This window comes from Vulpes lagopus, chromosome 10 (genome assembly GCF_018345385.1).
Source record: "Vulpes lagopus strain Blue_001 chromosome 10, ASM1834538v1, whole genome shotgun sequence".
Taxonomy (NCBI): Eukaryota; Metazoa; Chordata; class Mammalia; order Carnivora; family Canidae; genus Vulpes; species Vulpes lagopus.
The window spans coordinates 52,560,954-52,583,890 of NC_054833.1; the positions used below are offsets into that span (position 1 = coordinate 52,560,954).

At 39.1% G+C, this 22,937-nt stretch overlaps 1 protein-coding gene across 7 annotated transcripts in view; it reads right to left on the reverse strand.

The window, feature by feature from the left end:
* Positions 1-5,426: 5,426 nt before the first annotated feature.
* Positions 5,427-22,937, reverse strand: part of GRIA4 (glutamate ionotropic receptor AMPA type subunit 4) — a 368,417-nt gene continuing 350,906 nt past the window's right edge. For 3 of the 7 annotated variants that reach the window (XM_041770488.1, XM_041770490.1, XM_041770494.1), the window contains 3 exons: positions 13,011-13,125; positions 10,687-10,821; positions 5,427-6,545 (listed from right to left, as the gene is read on the reverse strand). In XM_041770488.1, the coding sequence (XP_041626422.1) occupies positions 6,381-6,545; positions 10,687-10,821; positions 13,011-13,125 (415 nt within the window). In that variant the 3' untranslated portion in view covers positions 5,427-6,380. Of the gene's footprint in view, positions 6,546-10,573; positions 10,822-13,010; positions 13,126-18,946; positions 19,062-22,937 lie in introns of all 7 variants that reach the window. The other 4 variants (XM_041770487.1, XM_041770489.1, XM_041770493.1 and 1 more) reach the window with 4 other exon arrangements.

Here is a 22,937-nt window from a genome sequence, read left to right on the forward strand (position 1 = left end):
TGAGAAATCATGAGTCTCTGAAAGGGCAGTCATAGTATAGATGAAGAGTGCGGGATGCAGTAAGAAGATATTTAGGAGACACAAGAAATTGAAGCTGTTGATTGGCTGGATGTGAGAATATGAAGAAAGGGAGTTCTAGAAGGACACTCATGCTTAAATTTGTGAGATTAGGTAAATGGTAGTGCCCCTCACTGAGACATGGAACTTAGGAGGTAGGAATGCAGAGTAGAAGATGAGGAATTGGACATATTTCAGCTGAGATGTCAAAAAGAAATAGCCTGTATGAGATTGGACAGGTGGGACTGGAGTGAAAAGTAGGGATTTCTGAGTTAACAGTGCATGGGTTATTGTAGACCTCTTGGTGGTGGTAAGATCAACCAGGTGGAATATGTGCTATGAGACGAGACAGGCAGAGTTTGTAGCCCTGGGTGATACCAGTATTTGGTTGGAGAAAATGGGGAACATAAAATAGTTGGTTTAGTTCCCTATTGAAAATGTTCAAGTAACACGGCCACATGATCTTTATTGGTGACCTTGGGATGGACATTTTGACGAAGTGATGGAGGCAAATAGAGGAGTTAAATATGAGGTGAAAGGTCTCTCTTTGCAGTGACCAGGGTTTGAAAGGGAGGGAAATTAGTCATCATCTGGTGGAAGATGAGCAGATGAATGATCCTAAGATCAGCTACATGTCTACAGGGGTAGGTGACTTTAATCACACAGGCAAAGACCAATGGGAGGTCAGGGAGCTGCAGGGCTAGGGCTTAAATGAAGTACTTCCACTGGCTTTGAAGTTGCTCAAGATGATCCTAAGACTCGGGGTGCAGTGGAAAAATGAGCTAAATGCCACAATTGCTAATGGATGTGGGGCAGTGGCAGAGCGTTCAGCAGACACAGTGGACAAGCGGGTGTCCATCTGACAGCATGGTGGATGACCTACACCTCAAAGGGGAGGAGTGTTTATGCCTGAGGGCATGCAGAGGTGTGACTGTCATGAAGGCCATGACTTTTCCTTCCAAGTTTGTGGTATGCGGAGGGCTGACATCAGAGCATTGGACAGGGCACTGGAGGACAGCTCGAGGGTGCTGGGAGTTTCCTTACTCTGTACCCAGGGCATCAGGGAGAAGGATGTTAAGATCAGAGAGAGAGGGAGGCAGTGGGAAGATGAACATGGAGAAGGATGAGAAGCGCAGGAGTATATTAAGGGAGAATGTGGGATGAGAGAGAGATTGTGGGGATGATCTCCCTGTGAGGCTGTGACCAAGGATGCTATGGATGGAGGCCAAGTGGGCCAAGCCTCAGAGTTACTGTGCAGGTCTGAGGCCCCAGGATCCAGAAGTCACCTGCTCTGCTGGTGGTCTCGGAAGATTTACAGTGCCCACCAGACTCTAATTACGCTTAGATTTACAGACAGGATACCAATGGGAAGCATGGCTCTGGGAAGTCTTGGGCAGTTGGAACTCTTCAAATTCAACTTTTTAGACATCTGGAAAGCACCAATTTTAAGTGACTGAAGGATTAAGAGAAGCCACTCTGACCTAAATTATTCTACATCCCTTCTTTGTTACAACATGTTGAGACCATTCACATTTATGCTGGGGAACTCGCTCTGAGGAGCTGACACCGGTTTCTGTGGAGGCAATTTCTTTTGAGGGTCTTCAGCAGTCCTTAATTCATTTAGCCAATCAGTTCATTCAATCATATGTTGAAACTCTGATTGCCATTTCTATAGACCTACTCTGCTTGAGAAATAAGTCTCTACACAGTTTTCAGCCATTGCTAAATGAATAGGTACTTTAGAAGTTTTGGTCCAGTGAAAAGACATGGAGGAGCAAATCATCATAACCTACTTGAGCAGGCTTCCGTTGTTCAGGATTCCAGGATTACAAATCTCCTAAGTCACCCCCATCATTGAAGCCATGATTTAGGCATTATAATTTAATAGAATATTTATGTATGATTGTATCATAGAGGTTCTCTCACACCTGCCATCTTCTCCTGCTCCAGGAAAAACTGAACGAGACTCCACTCTTTGCCAGTGGAAGGACAAATCCAATATAAATTTCTGCCCATTTCTGTTGGAAGGAAATATATTATTAGGGTTATTTCTGGCCTCGCATCAACCCAAATATGGGACTTAGAATTTTTTCCTTGACTTCCTTTAATCCAACCACAAATACCAGCCTGTAGCTTGTAGGAAAATTTGTAAGCAGGTCACGGAAGAGGAATATATCAGACATTCATGACACACCTAACAATGGAAAACCATTTGTGAAAAGCCCAGTTTTCCTGAAGTTCTTTCGGCCGCCCAGGCCTGAACTACCAACCTTTGCCCAGCTTTCTGTTTCTCAATGTCTCCTTTGGCTTATCTTTTATATTCTCTAATTCCTCTACCCACCTCTTCCTCCAAAGAATATAAAATCAAAGCAAGATAGAGAGGTTACTCTGTTTCATGGGAAATAGGGAAATAATTTAGTTCTCTGTTGGTTTTTGAGATACAATTTCCAAATTTCATCTTTCACTCTTCCTCATTTGTCAATATCTTTTCTTAGGGAAGAGAGTTCTTTTTTGACAAGACTACTGATACTACCTAGTTAGGAAATATGTAAGCATACCACCTGCCACATGTGCATTGGGTCTGACAAATGCTAAGCATGCTAGCCTGCTGGACCACCTGAAACTAAAACCTGTTTATGAATGTGCTTGAGAAGGCACACCTTTCACGCAGCCTCATATGAATAACACAAATGAGTCCGCATGATTCCAATTTGTCTTTTCAGAAACCCCCCTGATGTCACTATCATTTAATTCTTATTTATGTTTGCACCTCACTGGTGTTGCAAATTGGGATATTCAGTTTTCTGGGAAAATTAGTAGAGCACTTTTTTTCACTAATACTGCTGTAATATATAAAGTTGTTTTTATGAATTGATAAATATATATTTTAACCTTCTGTGTGCTACGCCTTAGGGAAATGGATAAATGAGTTGACAGTCAGCAGGTGGGGAGAGCAGGGAGCAGCCTGGAGCAAGCATGAAGCTAGTGTTGGAACAGGATGGGGGGGGGGGCTGGTATTTTTAATTAGTAGCTACTGAATGGAGTGTAGCAAAGTGGTTCTCCTGAGGGTCCTTTATAGCCTTCAAATGTGGTCATTGTATACATTTAACCAGCTGATGTAACTTCAAAATTGGTTTTGCCTGATATATTCAGGAAATTCTGCACTAGATGGTGGTCTTACTTGTTTTATAATTGAGTTCTTTATGGAACTAAATGTTTTAACTTAAAATGTTTTTAACTTAATTTAAGCATAAATGTTTTAAAATCACATAACCTAGGTTTATAGCATTTACTCAGATTGGAGCCCAGGTAAGGTATCCCTTTACTGATGGCAGATTTCAAATTTGGTTTTGGCAAATTTATTCCATGAGAAATATGGAAATTTAACTATATAGTACTATTACTAACATGGAAAGAAAACACAAAAGGGAAAAAAACACAAAAGGGAGTTAAACTATAAGAAATAGAACTTTTTAACTTCACATCACTTATCCATTCTGAGTTAAATGAAAGATATCTTTAGAGGAATGGGTAAAAACCAAGCCAAACCAGATCCCTGGTTCAGGTTATCTAATTACCTTCTGACAATTTCTAGCTAAAAAATGATGCCCCAGCTAGGTATAATGATATGAAATATCATCTCCTCCTTCTAGTGAGATGAACAACATCATCAACTCAGCAAACCTTCAATCTTCTTTTTTCTTTTCTTTGTGTGTGTGTGTGTGTGTGTGTGTGTGTGTAGGAGTGGTGGTGGAGGGAGAGGGAGGGAGAATCTCAAGCAGACCCACCACCCAAGACAGAGCCCAACGCAGGGCTTGATCTCACAACTCTGACATCACGATCTGAGCTGTAATCAAGAGTCAGGTGCCCAATCGACTGAGCCACCGGGGTGCTCCCAGCCTTTCTTTTGACTTGCTATTTACTTAACACATACTCTAGGGACTATTAGTGAAGAAAGATATTGTCTTTCTCCTTCCACTTAGTTAAATTAATTCAATTCAGTTCATTCATTCATTCAACAAATATTTATTAAGCACCTACAATAATGCCAGGCACTGTGCTGGGTGCTGGGGATACAAGTGTGAACAAGAGAGACACAGTCCCTGCCCTCAAGGAGCTTACAGTCTAGAAGTTATACAGACAAGTACACAGGCAAGTACAATGCAGGATGGCAAGTGCTGTGATGGGGGGAAAACATGTAGGGCACCTAACCCAGTCCTGGAGGCAGTGGGCTGGGCCTCACGCACATCTTCCCAGGGTGGGTAAACTCAATTTGGGACTGAAGTTAGTCGGGGAAAGAGACACAGAAAGTGATGGCCCAAGGAAATAGTCAATGCAGTGTCCTGTGTGCTGCTTTAGAGGTTTAGGGGCTGGTGGGTGGGGGAAAGGGAGGGTCAGGTGAGAGGAGTCATGGGACAGATGAGTAGGAGTAGAGACCAGGTCACAGGGGATGTGTCTGCTCTGCTTCAGAGCTTGGGACTTTTCCTGAGGGAACGGAGCGGGAGCATCTCCGCACACCTGCACCTGTCCAGGCGCACTCACTGCAGCGCACAGAGGGAGCGGCTGCAAGTCTGGTGGTGCAAGCAGGCAGTCGGTCTTCATCCCCCCCGCGCCGGCTCCCTCCACCTCGCCCGGCAATGCCACAGCCGGTGTCGCTCCAGCCTGGCTGGCAGCTCGTCAGGAACCTTGTAGGGCCCCCAGCCTCGGAGCCCTGCTCCCCCGAGGCTCTCCACCCCTGCTCCGCCTGGGACAGAGCTTCCCTCAGGCCACTCTCCGCAGTCCTCCTCCCTTGTGCTTTCTGCCAAGATTTCTGCCTCGTGGGATGTTTCGCTGTATGCTCTAGTGCTTCATTATTATTTCAGATGATCCAGACCTTCTTTGAAACCATGTTCATTGAATCTGTACATAACATAAGGTGGTTTTAGGAAATACAGATGGGTATAATTTTCTTCACCCTTTCCAGTTGAAAAAACAAGGACAAATTCTTCACTTTTTTTTGTCTACCACAAACTATTAGTGCCTTCAAGTGACTTAAATGGAACAAGGGGAAGAGGGAGGGGGAGAAGCCCAAGAGACACATTATTTGTCGCAGCAAAATACAGTCAAGTAAAATTTCGACACACGATTACAGGGTATGTTGCTGTTATGACAACGGATGGCTCTCCAACTCAAACACTCCATCTGCGACAATATCACCGGCTCACAAGGTGAACATCTGTCAAAGAGGGTAGCTCACTATGCAGAAATGATAAGAGCTAGTTCCATGTTCCAACAAGGCCCACACTCGACTTCTAACGATCCCTTCTACAGTCTCATATTTTCTCAAATAACCTTTATAATGATAAGAAAAGAACGTTAAGCTCTGCAGATAGTGTAAGAATGTCCGTTGTTTTATTCTTTTTGGTGGGTACAAAAACCACAATTTTGTACACAGAACAAGATTATAAATAATATCGGTAACATGAGTGACCTATAGTCTCTTTTGAATCTACGTCGCAGACTGATGGTTTTACGGTAACGTTGTCTTCGTTTTGTGTGTGTTCTGGGTAGTGAGACAAATGCAATCCGTGGGACACCGACTCATGTGACAGAGTGGAGGTTACGGCAACAAGGAGATGACCAACGGCTTTTATAAAAAAAAGTCTCTAAAGTTTATTACAGTGATGGCATTTATATCAATTATTGCAATGTACTGTTCCCTAAGATGGTTAGAAAAAAGAATTGTGTTGTCCTCTACTGAATTTACGTCGGTTAAAAAGCAAGCATGTTTCAGTATTTGTTTTCTCCAAAGTAAGTGTAAATGCTTCCTTTAAATTTTTTTTTTCACAGGATTTACATGTGTGTTTGAGTATTTTCTGATCACAGTTTCGAGACGTGTTTTCTCGGCTGGAGAGTCTCCCATGGACTACGTGGGTGTTCGGAGACGCAGGTTAGCATGTTCATGGACTTCTCTAACTAGTCTATCCCTGGCGGTGAACACAGGCCTTTCTGCGCAAGAACTTCACGGTCTGATGCGCTCGCAAGTCTGATTAGTTTTTAAGTCCACTCGAGTGAAACTTGTTGCTGTTAATACGCCCGTCCCAGCTCCCCCCTCCCGCTCCCCGAAAAAACCTAAATTGTGAGTTTTCCTGATATAAAATCTGAGTTTGGGTTTCCGAGCTGAGCTCATGCACGCGTTGCTGCTGCGGAACCGGGAGGATCAGGACGCGCTGCCCGCGCGGGCCGGAGGCCGGGTCCAGGGCACCTGCTCGGCGCGCCCCGGGCTTTGCTCCCGCCGCTCACCAACACAGTTTGATTAAGGCACTCGATTATGTTTTTGGTTTTTATGGTAGGTCCGATGCAATGACAGCCAATCCTGAACTTTGTCTAATCGCAGTCCCCGTGTGTACAGCCTTGGGGCAGTCGGGCGTCAAAACGCGGCCGTTCTCACCCACACTCCCAGTGATGGATAATCTGGCTTTGTTTCTTATGGCTTCAGAAAAGGTCAGCTGGGTGCATGGAAAGGAAACAGAAAGAGTGTGCACTGTTACAATGTTTCTGTTTCTTTGACAAAACGTGACACAACAAACACCAAGATATCAATTATTAGACATCTGCATTTTTTTTTTTCCGATATTCTCCGGGTCGTGTGAAAACTGCACATTCCAGGAAAGGAAAGCTCAACTCTAGCAGAGAATCAATTGGTCTAAAGTGTGTGATCTTGCCTGTTCCAGAACTAATTCTGCAAGAGTCAAACTAGGTCTTGTTTGGCAAATCTGGGCGGGACACATTTCGACTTGTGGCCCTCTACAACCTAGTCCTTGGGGTCCAGCTTAGGATCTCCTCTAATTTGACAACGGTTTTAGCTGAACGTCTTGATCTTTAGAAAAGATCTTTACAGCTCATTTGTTATCCTCAAAATGGTGATGAGTTGTCTACATGAACTATGGATACAGACTATTCACGACAGAGCTTCCTGTCTTCGGAACACAGAGCTATCCACAGACACCTTCATTCATTCACACCAGGTACAGACATGACCCAGAACAGCACAGTTAGTGACACAGAGTTCATTCTATGCCTACTCTGGAAGCTGATTCATATCTTAGGAAGCTCTAAGTGTTGAAAGGGGGTTGCACTGAAAGGGAGTGTGTTTCAATTCCCCACCAGTGCTCACTGCTGGGGACCTTCCCAGACTGAGACGTTCCGGGGTCAGGTCTCTGAAATCCTCATTAAATTCCTGTTGTCTGTCATATTAAGTCAGTAGTGGATAACAATATGACACAGAGGAGAAACAGGCAGTGTTATTATGCAAATCTAATTACTGTTTATTCGTTGTCCTTATATTTTTTTCTAGTAACTGAATTTTAATGTTAACTCAAGAAAATAAGGCAAATTAGATCTTGCCTAAGTGATATGGCTTATTTATTTCTCATAACTCCTAATATATCTTAATTCTCTCCTGTGAATTTAATTTTACCTCATTCTTTAGGAATTCTATCCCTGTATTTATTCTGCTCTGGAACTTAAATATTAGCATAATTGTATATTAAATAATGAAATCAGTGATGGGCATAGAAAATGGGATAACATAAAGGTTTAGAGATCAGATACCCTGCTAAAGTCAAACTGCTAGTTAATGACTTATCTATGGTCAAATCCAAGGTTATTATCATAGTTCTTCCTCAGCAAATGGTCTAAAAAAATCAGAAGTCAGGATACAATTTCTATAGAAACTACTCATCATTAAATTAAAACAAATCAAGACCAAAGTTCGAATTTGTTCCTTCAGATTTACTTTCAATATTTAATATTAAGTAAAATAATTTTTTAAAAAACTACTGATTTAATTTTGTTTTCTTTTTTTTGAAGAAGAAGATATACAATTAATGATAGCATTCTAATTTTTTGAGGGTTTTTTTTTTTCAGAAGGCTTTTGCTATAAAATTTATTTTGTTTCCTTTCTTTTCTTGATGGCCTTTATGGAGAAAGGGAAATACCCCCAACAGGAACCATGTGCTCTCAAGTAACCTCTTCTTCTCCGTAGGTGAATATAACTGAGCATAATAGTTAATAATTCTTCAACATATCCTTAGTTTTTCTTTAAATCTGAGCATTCTTCATTCTTAGCATTATTTCTTAAACTTATATCTCCTGCTTCTAACATAAAATGTCATATCTATTCAGCTTGCTGCTTAAATCAACTTTCTTATAAATTTACCTGTGGTCTGGGTCTGTTGAGATTGTTGAGGCTAAAGGCCCTGACTTTGTGTTCCCATGAGGGATAATCATTTTTAGAGTAAACATTCTCTATATTGAAGGTTTCAGGTTCTGTTCTTGGAATTCTAGGACAATATTGTTTAGATTATCAAAAATTTGGGTAACTGTGGCCAATAGAGTTTTTGAAAGGACAAAGCCATTTCATATGAGAGTATAATAACAGCTGTCAAATTTTCTTAGGTGAAAATCATTTCATTTACCCTGAATGCCGTTAAGTCTTTTTAAAAATCATATATATGAAGGCCTTCTTTTTATTTGACATTTATTACCTTAGAAGTTTAACCCCAACTGTAGAGGCAATTTGTGTGATACATTGTAATGCAATGCCAGGTTCTGACTCCCAAACATTATTACATGTAAACTGTCTGTACCTAACCTGGGAATTTAAACCTCTTTAGCAGTTTCCCAGATTTTAGCCATGAACTGACACCCATGAGTGTTTCTTTCTAGAATTTTCTAATATTCTTTTTCTGTATCTTTGCAATCTTACCCTTGGACCTTGTTGATGGTTACAATGCTTTTGCTTTGCCAAAGCAAAGTAAATTTTAATGACAGGTAAAAAACCAAAAAACAAAACAAAACAAAACAAAACAAAAAAAACCAAACCAAACCAAATCAAAACAAGGTGTTTTTTTTTTTTTTTTTGGACATAAAATTCTTTCCAGAATAAAATCTAAATAGTTGACTCTGAAAACTTGTCGTGTATTGTTTTTCTCAGTTTGGCAAAATCCTCAATTGTATCATTATTAAGATAACAGCATTTCAATAATGGTCAAGAGACCTTGACACTATCCTTGTTTGTTGTTTAGCTACCAGAAGACATGCTCAAAACATTCTGATCTGAGTGAACTGAGGGTCTTGTTTTTAATTCTTTTCCACAAAATTGGGAAAGTACCATTCGGGGCTTATCTGTGTACAGTTACATTCAGTCATCCATTAATTTCTAGATTATGGATAAAAGCAATTAGATCTTGGTAAAAGGGAATGGCTTTTGTTCTTTGTCTTAAGATATTAACAAAGTATTTCAATATCTTTTATATCAATAAGTATCAAAAACAAGCATATTTACCTGGCATCACCTCAGATATACATCTTATGAATATATTGGGTTTTTGACTCTCAGGGACATCAAGCACTGAGTGTCTCTTATGGGTTCAAAGGCTCATTTATCATTGTAATCAGAGTGAGCAGCCTATTCAGTAGACTATTATATATAATTTAAAAAAGTGAGTCTTGAGACCTGATTTTAGGAAGAGCAATAACAAATGCTTTCAGATCTTATTTTAAAACCACTTTCTATCAGTAGAGGAAAAAAGTAGTGGACACTTAGATTCTTAAAAAAATTACCTCCATTTCCTACATTTCACCGAATATTTACAATGTTCTATTGTGACACAATGAGAGGATGTAAGTGGGGATGTAAGTTGCTCTGGCTTACTTAAAAACAGTTGAAATGAAACAACAAGGCCATAATAATTCACGCAATTTTTATCTTTTGCAGTGTCCTCCTAAAGAACACCATACGTTGCTGACATCTTTGGTGGAAAAACTGTTGTCATGCCTAAAATGCATATCTGCCTTAGTGACACTGTGAATGTAAAAGTTGAAATTCATCTAATAAATATGAATTTAATATGACGAATTCTAATTCGTCAATATTCTGACAATCACTCCTACCTAAAGGTCTGGCTCAAGGTACTGTCAGATGAATAAACAGCAGTGTTTCACTCTTAAAAAATATAGAATTATGGTTAATGTAAAACAAATAGGAGCTAAAAATTTTTGAGCACTTACTATGTGCTTGGAGTTGTTTCTCAGAAAATACACAATCATATCAAAAGAGGCAACTGTTTAAGCTTTAATCATTTGAAACAGTTTTATCCTTATTTTGTTAGCAAGTCTCCTAAAATTGGATTGTTCCAAGTAGATTGGCCTGGTACATGTATAAGGAAACCCAGAACTAATTTCCATTTTCTCCCAAATTTCAGGTAGGATATACTGTGTAGATCTTTTTGCAGAGCAATCCTGGAGGTCTGTTTTTGTCTTTCTGACCCTTTCAATGCAGATATCTATTGGCAACATAAAGTTTCGAACGGTGCATCTGCAGCCAAAGAAAACTGAATCACTTTGCACTGAATTTTTCAAAAATATAAAAGCTCTAATCAGAAGCAAGCAATATCACCACTGGACAGACAGGTCACGACACTGCAATTACAGGATGCATCACCCACTCACTGTAGTAAGCCCTAAGTCCTACCCCTAAATTTTAATACTTTCGGTTCCATATACGTTGTAACCTTCTCTATAGGTTGCTAAATTCTGGGTATTCTGCGAGGAAGTTGGGTTAAAAGTCTGTGCACTCTTTGCCACCTTCATTCTCTTCGCCTCTGCCCTGGACTTGTAACAGAACTCTATCAAAGCCACCAGCATTGCCAAGCCCAAGCCGCCAACCAGAATGTAGAAGACGCCTGCTACGTTGCTCAGGCTCAAGGCGCTTGTCTTGTCCTGGGGGAGATAGAGACATTTCAGTTAACTGTGGAAATGTCACATCCAGAAGGCAAAAGAACACACGAAATCCAAAACATCTCATTAAAGCAATTGCCTACTTTAACCTGAAATTATTTACACGTATAAATCACTGATGGAGGTTTATGGATTTAAGCATAAAGTTTACAGCTCTCAGGAGAAGTGAAATTATGATGATTACCAATAAAACTGTAATTACATTCAATAAAATTTGTAACGTTTTATCATTATTAAATATGCAGTGAAAACCACCATGCCTAGCCATATACAAGCATTTATATATTTACACAGGGTGGCAGAAGTGGGGTTATTAATAAGTTTGAAAATGGCATATTTAAAATACCCAATTACAAGGGAAGGGGATGTCTTTTGGCTTTCCTGCCATTATAAAGACTTTTAATGTTTGAAATTTCTCCTGTATAAATCTCACATCACGTTTCCTACTTAAGGAAATAAGCCATTTGTTTTTTTTTTTTTTAGCTAACAGTTTCACATTTTCTTTGCTGTTGCTTTACCAAATACATGTAAATATGTGCTAGGGTACACATTATTTGTTCTTTCAGGAACATGTGTAAGGGAAATCTGGGAAGCGTCACTTTTACATATTATATACTATTTAGGAATAATTAAATATGCATCACACTTAGGTAACCTTTTAAAAAATGACTTAGAAAATACACAAATTACCTTGGTTAATTGAGACATAAATTATTTTTGTGTGAACAAATTTATGACTATTTTCACTGACTTAAAAATAAGATTTCATTCCCACTTAAAATACTTAATCAGTTAATAGTTTAGACATATTATTCCCCAGAGCTTTAGTATACATATTATTTCACAATAAATTTGGAAATAATCAAGCAAAGAATTGGAAGATGCTAAAATTGTAACACGAATTCAGAATTTTTTTTCACAAATTGGAAATATGTATATTATGTAGCATTATTTGAGAAGGTATTTTGGGTAGACTACCTGCAGGATGCCCTGTGGCCGTCATCTTCCCAGCAGTATGGTTTTTTTTTTTTTTTTTGCAAAATGTGAGTCAGACTCTTAAGTAGTTTTATTAGGAGAGTATTTAATTCAAAAGATGTACTATGTACAAGTATACTATGTTCACTGAGCCATGACATTAGCTGATTGGGCCAGAATTTAGGGTTGCTTCATTTTTAAAATAATCGCTCATTAAGTGTTTATGCTTCTCTGGCTTGACATAGGGATTTGAGATCAGTATTTCATGATTCGGCCAAACTTGTCTATTTCCACTCTGGTTCAAAGGCAGGAAAAAAACTGATTAAACAGCAGGATAAGCCCTAAAGAGGGTTCAAGCAACATTGTCTGTTTCTTAACAGAGGCTCTCCTACTTACACCATTTACTTGTTTAAGGTCTTAGAATAACTAATATTTTTTTCTTTTAAAGGAGATTAAAATAAAAGATTTTAAGAATCCTAAATGATGGCTTTTAGACACTCATTACATATTACTAATTTGTGCAGGTAATTAGATTCACTGGTAAATTGTTACTTTTTTTTCCTTTAGAATGGAAACATAGCTTTCATTTTTATTTTCACTTATTGGAATTAGGTCTATAGATCTCTGCATCACCCTAAGAAGAATTCATGAATGCGAGATCGTAACTTGAGGATATTGTTCACAAACGATGCACTAAAATCGTATTTGGTAGGATTGAATTGGAGAGTTCACTGTGCATCTGTCCGCACAATGGGGCCTCTTCAACTAAAGTGGAATGTTTGGCAACATAGTGACGTAAGGCTGACCCTCCAAATACAATATATTGAATTTAAACTCTTCCTCTGGCTGACTAGTAAACAATTTCCCATTTCTTGCTTTGAGAATACATCCGATCCTGAAATGATAGGTTTCATGGCCTTTGCCTCCGAAACAAACAGAACCCTAAGCAGAAAAGCACTACTTTTTATTAGTGGTACGTGAATTTGAGAATAATAGAAGGAACTTTATTATTTTATGTACTTTTTGCAGGTAATCTAAGTTTTAAATAAAGCCTGGACAGTGGGGAGCTGGCTGCCATTTATGGAAAAGGCATGAGCTTGTAAGGTGGGCAGGTTACTGGGTCCGTGCACTCCTGACAATCGCTCCCGTCTATGCTCTGCGAACACAAGAGGAGGTCCCGAACTGCGACGACTGACCTTGCTTCCAGAGTCCTTGGGTCCACATTCACCTTTATCGTACCACCACTTGTTTTTCAGCTTGTCTAAGACGCCTGCCTCACTGAGTTTCAAAACGGCAAGGTTTACAGGAGTTCTTCACGTGGAAAATAACATAAATAACATTATATATGTTATTTTATGTTATTCAAGTAAAACTACATTAGAATCGCATGGCAAAGTGACAGAGCAGAGGCCACAGTAGGTGCTATGTCTCGTGCTGTAGGCCCAGGTGTAGAACCAGACATACGACTGGGGCCTGCTCCATCGCTTTAGGTAACAGGCGCATACTGCTCGGGAGGGTTTGTAAATAAAATGTATGCAATTACTGTGAATCCAAAACTATTGGCCTGGGTTGGCTTTCTGGAGAATTTACATTTTTTGCGGCACAACTGCGGGAGTCGTTTAAAAATCCACGAGCTCCCCTTTGTCGCCCCCCTCCCACCCCTTTTCAGCTGGTGGAATTTTCCTCTATGCTCTATAAGTCCATCTGTGGTGCTCATCATGACACTGGCTCCTTCAGCACACCTATCTGGGACTACGTGAAGGAGGAGGGGGATGCAGGTGGTATGGAGGGTACAGGGAGGTCCCCAGATATGTGGGTCCTGGAAGGGTAAGCGCATGTTGACACTTCCCTTCTGAGTTGTGAGATTTTACCTAAATGAAACCACTTTCTCTCTCTGTCTTGAGCCTATCATATTAAGATCCTGTGCACACAAAGGGAAGTGACTATAATGTACTCCACGGTGCTACAGCAGATACATCACGGGTTCAGGCCACCAAGATTCCTCGGAACAAAGTCCCATCCTATGCAATCCCACTCGTCTATCATCTCTGTGTCCCTCAGTCCTCAACGTCATGTAAGGCAGCTCACAGGACGAAAAGCCCGTCAATCACTCAATCTCAGTGTCCCGAGGAATCTTAAGAACCGCCCCTGGTTTTCATTCCCACGTTAACATCTCTGTGTGTATAAGATAAAAGTCCAAGAGGATGGACGAGAAACAAAAACTCATGACATCTCTTGTTACTGTGTCCCTGCTTGGTTGGTTTCTGTTTCTTTCTGCTTTTATGAACATTCAGAGACTCACTGACTTTCTCCTGACATTTCTAAGGCTGCCACAATCATTTCGTCTGGCTCTGGCTCCTAACACCTCACTTCTTTTAGGAAATATTGAGTGCATTTGGAGAGACACAGAGCACATTTTCTTGATTGTCAGGGGATTAATTCCATAAAGTTATCTGCACAACTAGGCCCTGCAGCAATGATGATGGCGATGATGCCAACCAACACCGACGGAACCCATGTGAAGTACTGGGAGCTCTCGGAAGCATTTTACATGATTGTATACTACGATCACCTGCATTTTACAAATGAGGAAACCCAGGCAACAGAGCCATTAAAGCATCTAGTCACACAGCTAGGAAGTAGCTGAATCAGGATGTGGAATAGTCTGATTTCATAGCTTGTGCAATTAAAAACATTATCAATGGAAGACTCAGGAAATGGAGTTTCTGATGGAGTTTTTTGATTAACAGTTAAGCCAAATCTCTTTTTTTTAATTGTTTCATTGCTATTGTACTGAGTTCTGAAAAAAGTTTCTAAGAAGTTTTTCTTTTTCACTGTTTTCTGAATATGATTTAATTTTTGTATCAATGTTGTAACATCTTAACAAGGTTCATTGTTTAAGAAATAATATGCTTTTGCCACATTCCTAGAAAATTATATTGTGTCTTGGTGTAAAATCTAATATGAGCGTGATTTAACACTTTTACTACTAAACGCTGAGTTTGGGGGCAGGGCAGGATGAAGATTTTGGTAAACCGGGGTGTTTGGTAAATCTGGCCCCAGTCTAGGTTTTACTCTCCATACACCACCATTCGTGAAGTAATTATTACAAAACCCCACCCCAGGTGGTTGGTGAGCTGTGAACTCCTTGGGAACAAAGCCAAATCTCATTCATCTTTGTAAGACACTATTTCCCAGGGTATCTGACTCAGAGTGGGTGCTCTGCAAGGCTGCTACCTTTAAATTATTTTGAATCCAGAGCAACCTTTTTCATTTAACTGATACTATAAGAGTTTTGAGGTCCCCTTGCTAACACCTGCGCAGGGTGTTATATGAACCTACACTGCACTTCTTGATTGGGATGCTGGAAAGGGAAGGAAAATGAAAGTTTCCTTCCAGTTTCTTGTAGAAGCTTGAGTTTAGAGGCTGTGAGCAGAATGGAATTTGGAATTTAAGGTACTGATTATGAGCCCAACTTTAATGGTCAACTGCTGGAATGTCAGGCACTGAACAAGGCATTTATTATTGGGATGCCAGCTTTTGTTTGCCACTTTTTTTCTGCTTATGAATTCACATTTTTGATAATAATCCCTTTGCTCTTGCACTGGTTTCTATGGCTATGCTGAAGGGGAAGAGGCCACTTAGAACATACTTTAAAGTCAGGAATGGGCTACAGTCTTCAAAGTGCCAAAGTAAAGATGGGTATTGTGTGATGTAGTATAGTTCCTAAAGAAAACATTATTTGGTAATAACATTTACAAAATGATTTTTATAGGAATATCTACATCCATGAGTGTGCCTATTTTTATACACATAGTGGAGAATAAGGTATAAAACAAGCAGAAAAAAATAATTTTATAGACCATTAATGATTACAGGCATTGCCAAAATTTCCAACTAGAGCCAGGATTAAATAACTAATGCTAAAAACTGGCATAAAATTCTGTGTATGGTTCAGCCAAAATCATATCAATGGATTCACCGAAGAGGAAAATGAGTTTCAGACATTACAATATTTTTAAATTGATTCATTGTCAATTAGTAAACGTCTATTACTTCAGTCACAAGAATAAGTATGAATTTCTTATGATCATATAAAAGACCACATTGCACTAATATTAACATTATTAAGTAAATTTTAAAACAAATGGATTTGCACCCCCAAAATAATGCCTTTCTACTTTATTATTTTTGTTAAGATGCAGGACCCTTTCTCTTATTTCCTTAAATTTTTACATTTCAGCCTGAAGCCGGTTGGTTGAGGTTGAGGGCCGCAGGGGTCAGCACTTCATGCTCTAGGAATGGCTACCAGCTGAGTGGGGATGCTAATTATTTTGTAGCCATGGGGTGTGACTGGAAGCTGCCACAGTGACTCTAGTTCAGTTATCAGGCATACTGAATCATGAGCTCCTTGTGAGAAAAGTAAGTTTTCTTTTTCCCCCACAGATACTGGCGTGTGGCTTGCTGAAAGCAGAAGTTTAATAATTCGCTGCCGAATGTTAGGCTGGAGATGTTCTCTGTGGTTATAATCGTAATCGTGTGAATGGCAGGTGGGTCACTTGTCCTCTCAGAGGAATACATTCCAGAGGGGGAGGGGCAGAGCTTTCCACGATTTTTCTCCTTCATTAGATGAATCACTACTAGAAAACTGAGTTTTCTGCGCTAAGAGTCTGTATTGAAAATCAGACCACGTTAGATTTCGGGATGCTTGGGTCAGGCCTCTGGATGTGCATATTCACCCCTACAGGGAATTGGCATCATTTGATTTCTCTTCTGCTTTGGCTTGACACTCAGCAAAGGCTTAAAAACTAGCTTCATTCTCCAATGCATCCCTTCTCCTCCTTATTTTACCTCTTCTGAGGAGGGTCAGGCCACACGGAAGGGGCGAGGTAACTTTAAAAAGAAAACCAGACACCTGTAGAAGGCCCAAAACAAACATGAAAAAACAACTGCCTCCTGGTGCTTTACTTTGACCTAAGTTAGGTCAGGACATTTAAAATACTGCCTTTTATTATAAACTCAGAGTCGGGCATTATTAACATTTAGATGGTAAACACCTATTCATTTGGAGATAAGTATTCCATCAATATACAACCTACAGGAATGTTTTTTTAGTATGGAAACAAAATTTTCAAGGGAAAATAGAACATACTGTGATATCATTTGGGGGAAGTGTTTTACATTAACTTTTATAACATTTCACTAAGATTTGAAGTAACGTTTTAGAATATCACTTTGCAGTTCATGTTTGGTGAAAGTAGGTTACTGCAGACCTATGGGAGCAACAGTTTGACTTTTGAGAACTACAAGGTTAGATTTACATATATTTTTTGACAACAAATATTTATTTAGTGTCCGTTGTGTACCAAACAATCTGTGGGATAAAACAGATTAAAATCCAACAAAGCTGTCCCACCCATTATTTAAATAGACTAAAGTGACTTTTGTTAAATCAATTTTTCCATTATGTGCAGGTTTCTGCTTGTTCCTCTGGAAAGACTTTTTAATGCACACTAAAATAGGACTTTGTTATTCATTTTTGTGGAAAGTTTTATTTGTTAAGCAGTGTTATACTTCTATAGGAGATAAAAATAAACATTTGTGAGCAAAATTTTTCTAATGGACTAGAAAATCTTTGCTTTTCTTTGGTGCTATTAGATCATATTTTCTTATATTTCTAATTTTGCATAGAAAAATAGATTATTGGCATAAATTTAAATTTTCTCTGCATATAAATATGTATTTTTTTACTTATGTTTTTATGGAAACTGTCAGAACATTCCAGGGAAGTTAGGGAGCCAACATACAAAAAGAGTTAATATTCCTTAAGTAAACATGTGGCTGGTGCTTTGAATAGAGGTGTCTTGAAGGGGAACCCTCCCAAAGGAACCCCCCAGGATTCTACTCTCTCTGTGCTCTTTCTCTCCAGAATGATACTTTCCCAGGACCAGGGGATGGGAGATCATGTGAATCCGTGTCTCCTTTGTCAGGCCTCTCCTTGGCTAGAATATTCCATTGCCAAAGCTTATCCTCCTCTTCCTCCATTAGGGCTGGTAATTAGATGGGCATAGACAAAGGAGCTGCACTTGAACGTCTCTCTAGACGGGGAAGGAGGGGAAGTTAGTGCCATTGGAAAAGAATGAGGTTAGCTGCCATCCCATTGGGTGCTCTCTAAGAACAGGGCACGGTTCTGTGGGGTGGGTGGCCATGGGAGGGAATTTCTAGCCTACTCAAGATACTGAAGACTAGCAGTTTTAGGCAATTCTCTAGATTTTAAAAGAGTGCATACTTTTAAAATTTCAATATTCTTTCATGCCAGTTGAAAGGTATGGAAGAAAAGAAAATTCAGTTGGAATATTCCCACCTCTGAGTTTTCCTTAAGTCCATACACAGTGAAGAAGGGTTCTGGGACATGAGTTGATTATTTCGTTAATTGTATACTTTTCCTTTAGAAGCTGCTTAGAAAGAAAAACCCCACATTATCTTATGAAGCTGGAAATAGGACATGGATGTAGGGAGAATAGAGCTGAACAGGTCTTCTTTTTATAGTATGATCATTTTGGGATTTGATTCACTTATGGAAGGCAAAAAATGTGTAGTTCACATGACTATCTTTGATTTATTATTTAACTTGATATTTAATGGAAGCCTGAGGGTTCTGGGTGGAGAAATGCCTTTCTGGAAGGTATTCTAGAAAGGTCCAGGTGGAGCCAAGTCATTGTTGTTACTTAAAAGCGCTTTGTGGACATCCTAGCCATGTACTGGTGAACGAAAGGAGACAGACTTACCCTCGGTGTCCGCCCTCCTCACTTCTCTAAATTGCTTTTTCAAAAACCTCGGTCCCTTCCTGCATTTGACTGCAACGTTCTTGGGACCACTGTTTCCCAAGAACCACAAGCTCTTCAAAGCCAGAGAGAGATGTGCTGGGACTATTATGATTAGGTTGGTTCGTGTATCCCCAGATTGGTAACAGTTGCAAATATTTTTGCTTTGACAGTAATTGCATACTTCCATTTTGAAGGGACTAGACTGGCAATTCTGGTGGTGTCAGGAGGCCCAAACTGTATCTCCCAGCAGATGCACCTATTACTATACATACTGTTTACCCGCTTTTGGTGACATTGAGGCTGACCTTGGAGTCACCTCCCCCGCTGCCACATTCTCCTTTGTCGTACCACCATTTGTTTTTCAATTTGTCCAAGAGGCCTTGTTCATTCAGTTTTAAAACTGCGAGGTTAACAGCATTTCTTGAAACGATAAAACATAATTTGTAAGAAACTGCAGAGCTGTTAAGATGTTAGAAGGAATGAGGACTTAAGCTGTTTTTTAAGCTTCTTCCAGATGCTAAATAAACCTCTCATTTTGCTGTCCTGCAGCCCCTTGTCAACCAGAGTCCAAACCAAAGGCAATGGTAATTAATTTCAAAAGGTATTAAACATCAAGCATTTGGTGCTGTTCACTCTCAGAGTTCATTTATTGACAAAAACCTGATGCTGTCATCAACCAATGACATGGATTTTTTTCCTTTGGAAAACAGCAATAAACTTGGCATTTACTGGGAATCGAGAAAGAATTGTGCCTTGACTTACTTTGCCTCCAAGGATGTCAACGGCTTGACTTCCTTGCCTCCAAGGATGTCAACAGCCGAAAAGAGATCAAAATGAAAATGCATTCCCAGAAGGAAAAATCTAAGGGCATTGACAAACCAAAGAGGCATTTTTGCCAAGTGGGTTCCTGACAACAAAGAGTATGGCTTAATTATGATTCCCTTTATTGTTTGCGTGAGTTTCGCTTTTTAATCTATTCGATTTCACCGGTCTCAGAATCTAGGATTTGTATGTTTGGTTTGGTTTCCTGCGCTAGAAGCCACGGGATAGTCAAGAGAAAGAAAGTAGCAGCCCTTAGGGAAATTCTTATATTTGAATTTTGTGTTCATTTTTGAAGGCTTTGGATGCTATCTGGAAACTAGGAGGGCATGGCCAATTTGTTGAAGTAATTGAGTAATTAAACCCCAGGAAACCAGGCTGCACATGATAGGGACTTTGCAAACAGACCCTGGAGATTCGATGGCCGCCATGTGTATCTTTGTTGGGAAATGAGGGAGCAGATTCTAATGAAAAGGATTAAAAAATGTGTCATGGGCTTTCGCCTGCCAAGTGTTTGGTTTCCTACTTGCTTTCAAGTAAAAATGTTTAAACGAGCCATTATCTCTTTCAAGAGGTTTTCCCAGCATTTCATGAAATTTCTGTTAAAGCCAGGGAGTGGCTTCCATACTGAGAATTTGGGATATGCTATTCAATAAATACCGAGTTGGTGATTACTTCATGCCAAATGAATTATAAATAAAAACAAAACAAAACAACCTCATATTAATGAGTAGCACTTGAAAACTGATTTGCAAGTGAAATATCACTTTGTTGACTGGTAAAAAGTGTTACATATTTCACCAATCAGCCTATTGAAGTACTAATTTTCTTAAAATGTGTTTATAATATTTCACATACACAACAACAATTTTCCAGTGTTGTGATATCTGGTCCACTTGGAGAATAAACATTTCCCACAAGTAAACCATATGCTTTCAGAGTGTCAGCTCTTCTTAGAGTTAGACTGCCATTTATGAAATGTCAATTATATTATCAGCTGCTCCTACCTTCCCAAGTACCACATTAGTGGCATAAAATAATATACTTCCTAAAGTGAATATACTTCCTAAAGTGAATTTGGGTGATTGCTTTAATCACCCAAAGGAGCAGACTGAAATATAAGAATGAATGAGTATTCAGTGAAGAGAGACCTTTAAAAAAATGCTGTTGGGAGAAAATTGTTTTAATTTATCTTGTGTCTACAACTAAATTTGTCTTTCTGTAATTTAAACTGAACTACTAAAATTTTTTATTTTGGAGAAAATTATTTTTATAATCCACTTTATTTTAGCCTAAAACATTCATATTAGATCCGTTTTAATGAAGTGGTATCCCAATAATTTCATGTGTTGGTTTAGACCATTCCTTTGATAAAACTGAAATCATTTCATGAGAGGGTTATTTAACAGGGTTATTAGCCATATCCAAAGACAGTTCCACAGCACAGGAGAAAACAAAAGGCAAAATAAAGGAATGGATAAGGAAAAAAAGCTTCAGGTTGAGAAAACTGTTTGGAATAAAGCTTTCTACAAAATTATTCTAAGACATTGTCTTTCTAATACCATCTAATAGGCCATGTAAAAACAGTTTAGTTTCACACTGCTATCCGTATGTGTGTGTGTATACATCAATATTTGGTTCATACAATACACATGACCAGTAGGTAAGTCACTGCCCAGATCATAATTAATCCATGTTTTCCTTCCAGAAAAATGTGGCCCCTTGATAAAGTCCACTTGATACTATTATATGTAAATTTACTTTTCTCAATGATGCATGGACGGCACTTGTAATCAATATTCAGAAAGAGTCTTCAGGTATTCAAGATTTTTTTGCATGTTAAACCTGTTTTCTACAATAGTCTGACTACAGATGTAATTTCTCTATCTAATCAGGTCTAGCAGCCTCCGTAGATTGCCATTTCAACTGCAGCATAAACCACATGTGAACATCTGCTCTTTATGAAACCCACTGCTTTCATGTTATTAAAAATAAGAATCATCAAGTGACTTTAACAAATACACAAAGTTACTTCACTCATTTTGCTAGAATAGATTTAAAAGTATTCTTTTTTTTAAAAAGGGCAAGAGAAAAATGAACCATGAAGGAGTCATAGTAAGCAAGCTTAAGGAAGTCATAAGTATGGGGTAAATGAGGGATGGAGCAGGCAGGTCCTTGCTCCAGAACGTTTTATTGTTGATTTGCAATCCCCTTCACACATTTCAGACATAGATCTCACAATCGATGTCAGAAACATGGATTAAGGAAGGATATTCTGGTTCTGATTAAACATCAGAGAAGCTGAAAAAATGGTCAGCCAAGAGGATAAGGGAGAAGAAAAATATGCTGATTCCCTACATTAATTATTCCTTTTATTCTATGAAATGCAGCTTTTACAGATAAACTCCATTGAGTGGATTGTTTTCATTTAAAAATGGAAGGAGAGAAAGAAACGGTAAATGACTACACCTTTGCTGGACGAGGGCGAACCACAGTTACGAGCTCAGGTGTGGTGACAATGACTTTTAATAGACGGAGGTCGGACTCCAATAACTTATTTCTTGCCTTTGCCATTTGTACCTTTGGGGAATTCTAGGTAAGAAAAAAACCTTCTTCAAGTTTCCTTCTTAATAGTAGTGAGATGGCAGGGATCTTGACGTAGGGTGGAAGGAAGATGCTCATCGAGTCAAATTCTGGGACCTCAGGAAAGCTGCCCGAGGTTGTCATACCTGAAATTTCCTTCGATTAAGTTTGGGATTATGAAAATCCATACCTCACTGTGCTAGCTCCTGGGACCCATTTTTGTTAGTGAGACTCCTGTTGAAAAATCACACATAACAAAAGCTCTAGAACTGGAAGTGGCAGAGCTAAACATCTCCCATTTATTGATATTGGATAAATTCATCAAAGACTTTCTCGTTAAAAGCATCTTAATTCAGACTAAGTCATTGATCTCTTCCACCTTTTCATAAGTAACTCATCATTCAATTCTATGTTTGGATATGCTTTTATGCTTAATTTATGCCTTACTCATTATATTTACTTCTGGACCGTATTACTTGTAATTTTTCTGTTGGTAAGGTTTTTAAATTTACACGTAACAAATATCTACATTATAAGGAACATTTTAAAGTTTGAGTTTAGTATTTTTATGATTTCCTGGGTTTGAGAATATTATTATAAAGGACTGATATACCAGACCTACAGTGAGTTAACATCTGCACACAGAATATTTAGGATGTATGTAGTTCATAGAACAAATAATTTGCAATATCCTGTTTAGTCTGATTAAAACAAACTTAATCCCAGGATGCCTGGGTGGCTCAGTAGCGGAGCATCTGCCTTTGGCTCAGGGCGTGATCCCAGAGTCCCCGGATCAAGTCCCACATCGGGCTTCCTGCATGGAGCCTGCTTCTCCCTCTGCCTGTGTCTCTGCCTCTCTATGTCTCTCATGAATAAATAAATAAAATCTTTAAA